Source organism: Ictidomys tridecemlineatus, chromosome 5 (genome assembly GCF_052094955.1).
Source record: "Ictidomys tridecemlineatus isolate mIctTri1 chromosome 5, mIctTri1.hap1, whole genome shotgun sequence".
NCBI classification, from domain to species: domain Eukaryota; kingdom Metazoa; phylum Chordata; class Mammalia; order Rodentia; family Sciuridae; genus Ictidomys; species Ictidomys tridecemlineatus.
In genome coordinates this window covers 136,231,685-136,244,354 of record NC_135481.1, presented here as the reverse complement: position 1 = coordinate 136,244,354, position 12,670 = coordinate 136,231,685, and the positions used below count along the sequence as shown (strand labels likewise).

Sequence of the window (12,670 nt, the reverse complement as noted above, 5' to 3'; positions counted from 1 at the left end):
TTAAATGCAACCTGTGAACTTCATTTGGATCCTGGCTTGAGCAACTGCAAAAAATAAATTAAGTTTGTGAAACAATTGAGGAAATTGAAAAACTGATTAAGACACTAGATGGTATTTAGAAATTATTTAGATATTAGGTGATATTTAGAAATTATTTAGGCTTAAATAAAAATAGTAATTTATTGAGTTTAGGGGATGATAAAACAAGAGTTGTCATATCATGAGAAAAGGAAAAGGGGGGGAGGTTCATTATACTTTTCTCTCTTTTTGTATGTTTGAAAATTTTCCTAACAAATTGTTATTAAACTATGTGCATCTAAAAACTTTTCCTTAAGTAAATTAGTGAGCTTACCAACCAAACTAGTCTAGCCACCTTATTTTGCTAGTAGTTTTCAAGCTCTTTAAATGGATAACATAACCATACATACTGAGCATCTCAACTTTCCAAAATTGGAATAAGTCTTATACTAGGGTTATATCCAGGCTGGGCTACAGTGTAGATAGAGCCTTTCATTCAGTAGCTAGCAGAGTTTTCAGTGTCAAAAAGAACTTATTGCAATTCATTTGAATAACTGAGTGCCAGCATAGACCTGAGGGTTTGCAAACCTGACTGGGAGATCTGATGTATGCCACAAATTCCCGGGAAATAAGTCTAAAACCCTTTAGACAGAAAAGTTAGTTCCACTTCCTTACATTTCAATCTTATCTGATTCCTGTACTAAGATGAAGTGTGTGAAGCAGTGGGAAGCATCTTTTCACGTTCTAAGCTTTCACAGGATCTCTATTCTAGCTGTGAACCACAGAGGGTCCTGAAATATGTTCTTTTTTACCAGACTGTGCTTACTCTATCAGTATCTCTTTCTTTTCAGGAGGATACCAGCAAGCATAACACCTGTGTAAAGATGGCGATCTCTCAGGGTGGGGACTTTGCAGCCTTCCTCCTACAAGGCAAGGTTATCCAAAGTGTGAAGAAGACTCAGATTTGCAGCTCTTCCAAAGGATTATTTCCCCCCCAAATCTTTTATTTAGAGATAATTTAGGTTTACAGAAGAGTTGCAAACATAGTACAGAGTTGCCCTTATGCCCTTCACCCAGCTCCCCTAATACCAACATTAACATGGTGGTGATATATTTGTGGATAGAAGGCAAATAATCTGTGGTTGATAGTTAATAGTATTGCATCAACATACACTATATAATACTATTAATAACTATTAATTTTATTTCTCACAATTTCATAAGTTTTTTCATTAATATAATTTCTTTACCCAAAGGGTCAATGCAGGTTACCATATTGCATTTAGTTATTTATCACCTTAGTCTTTTTTTAAAAATTTTTTTAATATTTATTTTTTTAGTTTTTGGTGGACACAACATCTTTATTTCATTTTTATGTGGTGCTGAGGATCGAACCCAGTGCCCCGTGCATGCCAGTCGAGCGTGCTACCGCTTGAGCCACAGCCCTCACCTTAGTCTTCTCATATCAGTGATTGTTCCTTGATAGGTCCTTGTTTTCATGGCCTTTACACTTGGAAAAGGTACCAGTCAGATATTTTGTGGAATGTCCCCCAATTTTAGGTTGTACATTATTTTTCTTATGATTCAACTGGGGCTAAGGATTTGGGGAAGATGTGCCGAGGCAAAGCATTGTCATTGCATCATATCTAGGGGTATGTGACAGCAGTGTGACTCATTTGGCTGATATGAACCTCAGTCACTTACTAAAGTGGTATCATGGTGTTTGCCAGGTTCTTCCATTATAGTACTACCTGCTGTTTTTTTCCTTTTCTTTTCCTTTATTTCTTTCCTTCTTTATTTACTTCCTCTTTCCCTCTTCCTCTTCCCTCCACCTTCTTTCTTTCTTTCTTTCTTTCTTTCTTTCTTTCTTTCTTTCTCTTTCTCTCACTCATTCATTCATTCACTCATGGGGTCTTACCGTGTTGCACAGGCTGGCCCCAAACTCCTGGGTTCAGGTGGTCCTCCTGCCTCAGCTTCTCAAGTAATGGGAATGTAGGCAAGCACCTGCACAGCTTTGTTTCTCCCTGTCTTTTCTTTGTAAGGAGGAAGTCACAAAGTCAAGACCACACTCAGGAGAAGATGATTTAGGCACCTTTTGGAGAAAGGAGAATTGAAGAATTTTGGGACATACATTAAATCCATTATAATAATTAACATTTTGGGGGAGATACTTTGACGTGGTGTGAATATCCTATTTCTCCTTTCAGTCCTTGTACTCATCATCTGATCTTGCCTGCTGCAATTAGCACTGTGTTAATGGACATATTTTATGTAAATGTTTGTCATCTTGATTTTCAAATTTCAATTATTTTTACATATAGTATATGGAACTCTATTTATACTGTTTCCCAAGGGCCCTCAAATGTTAGATGCTTGGGGAAGATATATTTTATAATGCTTTTGTATCAAAAGAAATTTTTGTTTTATCTATATTCATTTCCTTTAGCTGTCATAACAAATTCCATTGGTGACTTAAAACAAAAGACATTTTCTGAGTTCTGGGGTCTGAAATTAAGGTTTCCAGATAACTAAAAAAAAAATTTTAACCCAGGAGTGCTCTGCTACAGAGCTATATCCAGAACCCTTTTATTTATCTATCTATTTATTTATTTATTTTTATTTTGAGACAGGGTTTCACTAAATTGCCCAGGCTAGCCAACCTTGTGATCTTCCTGACTCAGCCTCCTGAGTAGCTAGGATTACAGTCATGCACCACTGTGCCTACTGATAATTACTTTTTAAAGGAAACATTTAGGCAGGATCCTATATTCTGGGAGAGCAACCTTTCCCAACTTGGTTGGTATTCTGTACAGAAACCGAACCTGTTTCTAGAACATGATAGTAGTCCCACAACCATCCCATAGGTTGTCATCTCCTCAACTATTAGAAGAACTCTTTGGGGACATCTTTCCCAATTCTAACCCTTTGTTTGCCCAGGGCCTCTCCAGTGCTTCCAGATACACTACTTTTTCCCCAGATGGCTTTAACTTTAGGGCAAAATGTCAGTAGAATTTTCTGTGGTGAAATATAAAGCATGTGAACTGGAGCACACAATTTGGTAAAAAACTGTCTTGCATCAGTGCTGTGTGAGAAGCCCGTTTCCCTTAGATGGCAGTAGCTTGACCATCCAACTCTATGGGAAAGGTACTTGGCTTGCGAGGACTTGCAGTAATCATTGCAAAACTACATTGCCTTCAATCTATCAAAGTTGCTGTTTCATGGGTACCTACTGCAGAAGTGCCAGCAATTCTGAGAAGATAGGTCATTCCTCAGACAAAACTCTTGGCCTGCTTGCAGTTGCTCAATGGCTGTTTGGTTTCCCAAGCAGGAGTTGGAGATGTTTGGCTGGATGTGTATAAGTTGCCCAAGGAGTCTTGGCTCAAGGAAGTGGAGCATCCTCAAGTCACTTCAAATGCAAAGAAAAAAGCCAGACAGACGCAACTGGTAGGGAACATCTTTGTTTTCAACCAGTATGTCTCTTCCCAGCCTGGACTCACATCTAGCCTTAGAATTTCAAGATGAACAAGGCCTCTGATGGCTATAAAATACAACAGGAAGAGTGTCTATGTCTCCCCAATATATTTGTTTTGGATGAAATAAAATATTAAAAGGTAGAGATGGATTTAGTAGTGGGAGCTCAGTATCTCTCATGCACTGAGACTCCACCCGGATATTTCTCTGGAAGGAGGATCTTTTGTTCTGTTTTCTGCCCCACTGGTAATCTTTTTCCTTCCTGGGCTGAAATAATCCTTTCATGCCTTGAAATTCCAGTAAATTTCTCAGACTACGTATAATTGGGGTGTTCTCAATAAATAGAAATATGTATATTCTCTTCCAAATTAGGAACGCTACCATTTCAGTTTAATTATATGATGCCTGAGACTTGTCCTGCATCTTTTAAAAAATATTTATTTTTTAGTTTTAGGTGGACAAAATATCCTTATATTGTTTTTATGTGGTGCTGAGAATCAAACCCAGAGCCTCACGCATGCTAAGCGAACGCACTACCACTTGAGCCACATCCCCAGCACCTGTCCTGCATCTTTTTTTTTCTTTTTCCTTTTCTTTCTTTTTTTTTTTTTTTTTTTTTGGTACCATGGATTGAACTCAGGGGGCACTTGACCCCTGAGCCACATCCCCAGCCCTATTTTGTATTTTATTTAGAGACAGGATTTCACTGACTTGCTTAATGCCTGAGGCTGGCTTTGAACTAGGCATGTTAGACAAGCACTCCACAACTAAGTTTTTTAAACTTTTTAAAATTTTATTTTGAGTCTCACTAAGTTCCTAAGACTGACCTCCAACTTGCAATTCTCCTGCCTTGGCTGTCAAGTCTCTGGGATTCCAGGCACATGCCACCATGCCTGTTCCCAATTACATTCTGAGATCCTACAGAAGAGGGATCATGTTTTAAAATCTTGCAGGTCAGAGGATCACCCATACATTGGTCTTCCATGTCTATAGCATGAATTCAGTTCTCACGAAAGGAAATGGTGTAGGGGGAGCGGGCATCTCAGGTGATTACAGGGGAAGGGGAAAATATATCAAATGCATTGTGAATTAATTTTTCATTTTCTCCTCAGAACTCTGTCGATCCCACTCCTATAGATAACTTAGAAATGGTAAGAAACTTTAAAGAAAATCTCCAAAGAGATTTAAATTATATTTTAAAGATTCTTATTTTTACTTGAAACATACTTTAAATATCAAATTACTGGTAAATGTCCCACCAGGACACTGTTTACCGATTCTCTGTGACTTCATCTTGTGTCTCATATCCATTGAAGATGACCTCCTGACCCTGAGTAAAGGGAGTTTGAATTTCAGGGCCCCTCACATTGGCTTCTTCCAAGAGCCTGGAAGGGGCCCTAGCAATGTATTCACATGGTCTTGTATTTTTGTAAAATTGGCAAAAATAACATATTTTAACTACAATCACTTAGGATCATTGTTAGCTTTTCACTCTAACTTCCCTCTGTTACAGTCCCCCATCTTGGGTGCTTTGAGTGTCGCCATGGGCATTTTGTATTCATAACTTTGAATTCTTTTTCTTAAAGAGGGCCCATAAAACCTGGATTTGCCCCTTACAAAACAACAGCCTAATCCACCAAGACAAATAACTCGGGGGTTTCACCTTTGTTTTAGAATACCCTGGAGGATGGTGCAGCTTCCCTGAAGCACCCCACTCTCCATCTGATGGACCACGCCATCTTCTTAGCCCTTGACAACTAGGGATCTCAGTAGAGTAGTGGCAAATCCTGAAGTGAAAGTCTTCAGTCAGCGCCCTTGTTTTGTTTCCTTTTTAAGTTACATTATATTTCAAACTATACAAATAATATATGACTACGTCACTGTTGGAAAAGTCAAGTCATTCAATTAAATGAACCTCTCCAGAGGTAATTGCCATATTAGATCTGTTACTGAAAACTCGGTCCTTGTCCCCACTGCCAATCCCAAAATGACAAAGTTTTGAGAAAAAAGAAAAAAAGAAGTTTACTGCTTTACTACCAAGGGAGAAACACAGGGGACTCCTGTCCCAGAAGCTGTGATTCTAACTCCTAGGGGTGGACTTTTAAGGATTCCACGGCCACACTCCAGCTGCGCCCTGTCGTCATTCACAGGTAGCCTTTCTTAGGTCCACGGGTGCCAGCTCCTAAGTCGGGGCTCTTTATTCCTGTGGCCTGTGAATGGAAGGACAGGTAACAACCTGGGATGAGAAGAAGTTAATCTTGCTTCCCCTAAGGATAGGAAGGGGGTGAGGAGAAGAGAAAGGGGAAAAATGTCCATTTTAAAATAATCCAGAGTGGCAGAGCAGCGAGGGTTATGTTCAAAGTATGAAGCAGACCCCTGTTACAGCTTGGTGTGTGTTTTCTAGATCTTTAGTGTGTATTTATATTTTTATACTTGTTTATTTTGAAAAAGTATAGTTATGTCTTATGCGACTTTTTTCTAAATAAGGGCCATTGAATTATGTAAGTTTTTTCTTACAAACTTGTATTTTTTGTCATTGATTTATTAGTATAGTTTTGCATGTCAATAAACTTTATTACAGATGTACTATAGCTTATATGGCTACTAGTCTATTGATGATATTGAGGTTGTCCCCAATTTAAGGCTCTTAAACAAAGCCATGCAAATCTTCATATATTCTTCTTTATATACCTGAGTGAGGGCCTCTCAAAGGTTTATGTATTTTTAGTTTTTATATAGATATTAAGAAATAGTCATACAAAAATGGCCTGACAATTTACTTTTAATCAATATTTTCCCACAGCTTCGAAGAACTTGATATTATCAATTAATTTGTTTTACTGTAAACTAGTGGGGTGAAATGGCCTCTCATTTTAATTTTCATTAATTCCTTCATATTTTTATCGGACATAGAGGTTTTCTCTTTTGTGAATTGCTTATATGTGTCCTTTGCTCAGTTACATTTTTTCTAATCTGTAACTTCCCTTTTTACTTTATTTGTATGCTCTTTGTTATAAAGAAGTTTTAAATTTAACATAGTTGAAACATTAAATTTATTCTTCATGGCTTTTGCACTTAAGAAAGCTTTTCCTGTTAGAAATAAGTTCTCTTGGGTTTTCTTCTAATACTTTCAGAGTTTTGCTTTTGACATTTTATGCTTCATATGGGAGGTTGTTTTGGTGGTTGTTTGTTTGTTTGTTTTGGTATCAGGGATTGAACCTGGAGTGCTTAACCACTGGGCAACATCCCCAACCCTTTTAAAAAATATTTTATTTTGAGACAGGTTCTCGCTAAGTTGCTTAGTTCTTGCTAAATTGCTAAATCTTGTTTTGAATTTGTGATACTCCTGCCTCAGCCTCCCGAGTCACTGGGATTACATATGTGCACCTCTATGCCTAGAAACTTCCAGAGATAACTGGGGTTGCTATTTTCTTGTATATTAGGAATTTTTCAGTATAAATCAGGTGATTAGTAGACTGAATGAGGCTCTTTGTTTTTTTGAGATGGGGTCTCGTTTTTTACCCAGGGTGGTCTTTGAACTCAAGTGTTCCGCCTGCCTTAGCCTCCCAACTAGCCTCACTGCACCAGCCTAGCTTTTTTGGTCTGCTAAATCATTTCACCACCTCCTTTCCAATTTTTTACATTTTGTTGCTTTTGTGACTGCCCCAGCAGCACCCACACTAACCTTAGGCCCAGCGCGGCAGGTCTCTTTACTGAACTTTGTTGTAAGTTCTAATGGTTTGCTGATTTCAATTTGCTAAAATTTGATAAATTTGCACCTGTCTTCATGAGAGACAATCCGTAGTTTTGTTTTCCTGTAGCATCTTTGGCTGTGGTCATCAGGGTTATGCTGGCCTGATGTAATAAGCTCGGGAGTGCTCTGCCTCTTTTATTTCCTGAAGAATTGATGTAGAATTGACATTATTTCCTCCTAAAAATTTTTAAAAATATTTTTAGCTGTAAATGTATCTTTTTTATTTTGTTTATTTATTTATATGCAGTACTGAGGATCAAACCCAGTGCCTCACACATGCTAGGCAAGTGCTCTACCACTGAGCCACAACTCCAGCCCCCCTAAAATGTTGATAGAATTTACTTAAGAAGCCCTCTGGTCCTGGGTTGTTGTTTGTAGAACTACACATTCAATTTATTTAATAGATAAAGGCTCTTCTAGTTACCTACTTCTTTTTTTCCTGTAACAGGAAAAAGAACACAGGAAATTTATTACGTGTCTAAGACATGAGAAGCTTTTTAATAATTTCTATTGAGATAATTAAAGCTTTTTGAAGCTCTTATATTTTGTGTATATCAAGAAATTTGTTCACTTTTAATTTGTCAAATTTATTGGCATAACGTGGTTCATTACTCTTTCACTGTTTCTAAAACCTGTTGTGGTATCAGATACTCATTCCAGATACTGGGAATTGGTGTCTTATCTTTCTTTCTTAGTCAGCTTGGCAAGAAGTTTGCCAATTCTATTAATCTTTTCAAAGAGCAAACTTTTGGTTTCATAAACCAAACTCTATTGTTTTTCTGTGTTCTATCTCACTGATTTCCAAATTGATTTTTATTATTTTCTTCATTCTGTTTAGGTTTTTTTTTTTTTAGCTTATCTTCTAGCTTCTTAAGAAAGAAACCTAGATCATCGATTTGAGATGTTTCTTCTTTTCTTGCATTTGCTGCTATAAACCTATATATGTACAGCCAGCTTTCACATCTGAAGATTCAACCAATGTCAGATCAAACATGTTTTAAAAATATTGAGGCTGTACTGGATTTTTTTCTTGTCATATTCCCTGAACAGTATAGTATAACAGCTACTTATATAGTATTTATATTATATTAGGTATATAAATATAATAGTATTTATTATTAGGTATTATGTAGAGGCAATTTAAAGTACACTGAGGGATATACACAGATTGTATGCAAATTCAATGCCATTTTACATTTAGGACTTAAGCTAATCACAGATTTTGGTATCCAAGGGTTCTGGAGCCAATCCTTCATGGATACCATGGGATGACTGAGGGCTGGGGTTGTGGCTCAGCGGTAGAGTGCTCACCTAGCACATGCGAGGCCCTGGGTTCAATCTTCAGCACCATGTACAAATAAATAAATGAAATAAAGGTATTGTGTCCAACTACAACTTAAAAATAAATATTTTTAGAAAAGGGATGACTGAACTGCTTTAGCTGCATTCTTTAAATATTGATATGTTTTAATTTTTATTTAATTCAAAATACTTTCTAATTTGCTTTTTTCACCTTTAACCAATGCATTACTTAGTGTATATTTATTAGCTATATTATAGATATCTTTCTTTTATTGGTTTCTAATTTATTCCATTGTGATCAGCGAACATATTTTGTGTAATTTAAATTCTATATATATATATATATAGATATATAGATATAGATATAGATATAGATAGTATTTGGACACAATACCTTTACTTATTTTTAAAATATTTTTTAGTTGTTGATGAACCTTTATTTTATTTATTTGTATGTGGTGCTGAGAATCGAACCCAGTGCATCACACATGCTAGGCAAGTGCACTACCACTGAGCCACATCCCCAGCCCCTATACCTTTATTTTTATTTATTTATTTTTATGTGGTGCTGAGGATCAAACCCAGCACCTCACAGATGCTAGGTGAGTGCTCTATCGCTGAGCCACAACCCCAACCCCAAGTTTAATGAGACTTGTTTTATGTCTAGTATATGATTTATCTTGGTAAGTGTACTTGAAAAGAATGTGTTTTCTGCTGTTATTGGTCAAGTTATTCAAGTCTTCTATGTCTTTTTTGTATTCTTACTGACTTTCTACTTATTCTCTCAGTTATTAAAAGGGGAATCTCTAAGATTGTAGGTTTATTCTTCTTTCACTCTTTTTTTAAAAAATATTATTATTTTTTAGTTGTAGGTGGACACAATGCCTTTATTTTTATTTATTTATTTTTATGTGGTGCTGAGGATCGAACCCAGTGCCTCACCTGCTCTAGGGAAGCGCTCTGCCACTGAGCCACAACCCCAGCCCTTTTTCTTTCACTCTTATGAGTTTTATTTCAGGTATTTTGAAGCTATTATTAGATGTATAATCTTATGGAATGTTATATTTCCAATGAATGGACCATTTTATCATTACTCACTGACCCTTTGGTTCCTGGTAATATTCTTTGTTCTGAATGAAATCTTCTAAGTCAGATACTAATATAGCCTCCAGCCTTCCTTTGATTAGTTTTAGTAAGATATACCTTTTGAAAATACTTTTGGGGCTAAGGTTGTACCTCAGTGGTAGAGCACTTGCCTCACATGTATGAGGCACTGGGTTCCATCCTCAGCACCACATAAAAATAAATAAACAAAATAAAGGTATTGTGTCTATCTACAACTAAAAATTTTTTAAAAAATACTTGTAACACATTTACTACTTCCTTTATTTTGGTGGTGGGTACCTGGGATTGAACTCAGGGGCATTCAATCACTGAGCACATCCTCATCCCTATTTTGTATTTTATTTAAAGACAGGATCTCACTGAGTTGCCTAGCACCTCACTTTTGGTGAGGTTGGCTTTGAACTTCAGATCCTCCTGATTCAGCCTCCAGAACCGCTAGGATTATGGCTGTGTGCCACTGTGCCTGCCTACTTACTTGCTCTTTTTTTTTTTTTTTTTTGGTACTGGGGATTGAACCCAGAGGTGCTTAACTAGTGAGCCACATCCCCAGTCTTTTAATTTTTTAAATTTGTTCTTATGGTTGTTGTGTATTCATCTATGAACACAGGAAAATTACATCTGATTCATTCTACTGTCTGTCCTATTTCTATCTCCGCCTCCCTTCCCTTCATTCCCCTTTGTCCAATCCAATGAACTTCTATTCTCCCTGCCCCCCTTATCATGTTATTAGCATCCTCTTATCAGAGAGAACATTTGGCTTTTAGTTTTGGGGTTGGTGTATTTCACTTAGCATAATACACTACAGTTCCATCCATTTACCAGCAAATGCCATAATTTCATTCTTCTTTATGGCTGAGTAATATTCCATTGTGTTTATATACCATATTTTCTTTATCCATTCATCTGTTTAAAGGCACCTAGATTGGTTACATAGTTTAGTTATTGTGAACTGAGCTGCTATAAACATTGATGTGGTCGCATCATTATAGTATGCTGATTTTAAATCTTTTGGGTATATGCCCAGGAGTGGGATAACTGGGTGAAATGGTAGTTCCATTTCAAGGTTTCTGAGAAATCTCCATACTGCTTTCCAGAGGAGATGCACCGATTCGCAGTCCCACCAGCAACGTATGAATGTGCCTTTTCCCCCATATCCTTGCCAACATTTATTGTTATTTGTATTCTTGATAATTGCCCCCAGTCCTTTTTATATTCATTTTGAGACAGGGTCTTGCTAAGTTGCTTAGGGCCTCACTAAGCTGCTGAGACTGACTTTGAACTTGCAATCCTGCTGCCTCAGCTTCCCTAGCTGCTGGGATTATAAGCATGTGCTACAGTTCCCGGCCACATTTACTTTTTTACATTTCAACTGAATTTCTTTTTGATAGCATAGAGTTGGTTTGTATTTTTTAATACAATCTGGTAATCTCTGCCTTTTTATTGCGGGTGTTTAGACCATGTGCATTGAATATAATTATTGATATGTTGGAGTTTAAATCTACTATTTTGCTATTTACTTTCTATTTGTTCCATCTGTTCTTTCTTTTCCATTTCTTTCTGCCTTCTTAAGAATGAGAGTTTTTAATGATTTCATATTGTCTCCTTTGTTGGCTTACTAATGGATCCTTTTCCTTGTTTTAGGATATGAACATTTATTTTAGAGGTGATATTAAGTTGAGTTTTCCAGTTCCCATAATGAAGATCAAACCACCTAAACCTATAACAGGTAATTACAGTTCAGTTAATACTTTCTTTCTTTCCTTTTGCTATTGATTTCTCCATTTTCCCACTCCTTGGTCTGTCTCCACATTTCCTTTTTTTTTTTTTTCTATTTATTAGCAGCAATGTCTAATTAAATGCATAGTTCTAAAGAGGACATTTAAAAACTCTTATGAACTTATGCTCTGGGGCCTAAAAACAAACAATCAATCCATCTATACATGTTACAAAGATATAGTAACAGAATTGGAAGGTGAGGCGAGACATTGTTTCTAGTTGCTAGGTGGAATTTGTCAGTTCCTACATGCCTGTATTAATTCATTTAGTTGATTTAATTGTGGGTTGGAGTTCGTTATTCCTGCATCTCTGTGTTAATGCATTGATCAGTATTTACTGAGTGCCCATAGTGCATCAGGCATGAACATGAGGAGGTCACATCTCCTGCACTCTAGAGGCTGATTGTCCACCAAGGGAGAAGTACAGCAATTAGGAACATGTAGGCCCATGAAAACACAGAGGAAGGAGAGGCTAACTCTGCCTAGAGAGTAAACAAAGGGGCATTTGAGCAAGGTTTTGAGGATTAAGTGGGCATTGGTCAAGAGGAGCAGAGGGGATAAGCATCTTAGGCAGAGAATACAGAGTGTTATCTTCTCAGGATCTCACAAGCATGATCACTGGAGGTGTGTGGGGGGGTGTAGCTCAGTGATAGAGCACTTGCCTAGCATGCATGAAATCCTGGATCCCCTCCCTATCACCTCCCCACATCCAAATTTACTACAGCATTATTTGGAGAGCAGCAGATTGGTTAGATAAAATCTGGCACATTTGTAAAAGGAACATTTTACAAGGAATAAGAAACAAAGACAGAAGTGCAAAGGGCCAAGAATAGCCAATTCACTTTTATTAAGAAAAGGTAAGTGAATAATAAAAATATAAATGAAATATAAAACTAGTGATAGGTAAAGATGATAGACATAGAGGCTGGGGTGTAGCTCAGTGGTAGAGCACTTGCCTAGCAAGTGGGAAGCCCTGGGTTCAATCCCTGACACTGGCAAAAAGTGAAAAAGAAAAAAAAAAGAAATAGTGAACATAAAAATGGATGAACAAAACAGGGACGATAAACGTAAACATAAGAAGAATTTAGGGGTTCAGAGTGAAGACTGGTTCTCAAAAGAGAAATGCCCATGAACCATTGGTATGCACAGCAAACAACCCAGCCTGTGTTCCTGTGCTCACCACCTTGCCTGAAAGGCATCTTGATGAAATGCAACAAAATTGCAT

The 12,670-nt window shown here is 37.1% G+C and overlaps 1 protein-coding gene across 3 annotated transcripts in view; it reads left to right on the top strand.

Annotated features, from left to right (window-relative positions):
• Wdr93 (WD repeat domain 93) overlaps nucleotides 1-12,670 on the top strand; it is a 45,343-nt gene that overhangs the window by 11,279 nt on the left and 21,394 nt on the right. For 2 of the 3 annotated variants that reach the window (XR_013439425.1, XR_013439424.1), the window contains exons 5-6: nucleotides 870-948; nucleotides 11,312-11,396. Coding sequence is in view for 1 of the 3 variants with exons in the window: in XM_040274374.2 (XP_040130308.2) it covers nucleotides 870-948; nucleotides 3,347-3,462; nucleotides 4,602-4,640; nucleotides 11,312-11,396 (319 nt within the window). In the remaining 2 variants the exon portion in view is untranslated. Of the gene's footprint in view, nucleotides 1-869; nucleotides 949-3,346; nucleotides 3,463-4,601; nucleotides 4,641-11,311; nucleotides 11,397-12,670 lie in introns of all 3 variants that reach the window. The other variant, XM_040274374.2, reaches the window with a different exon arrangement.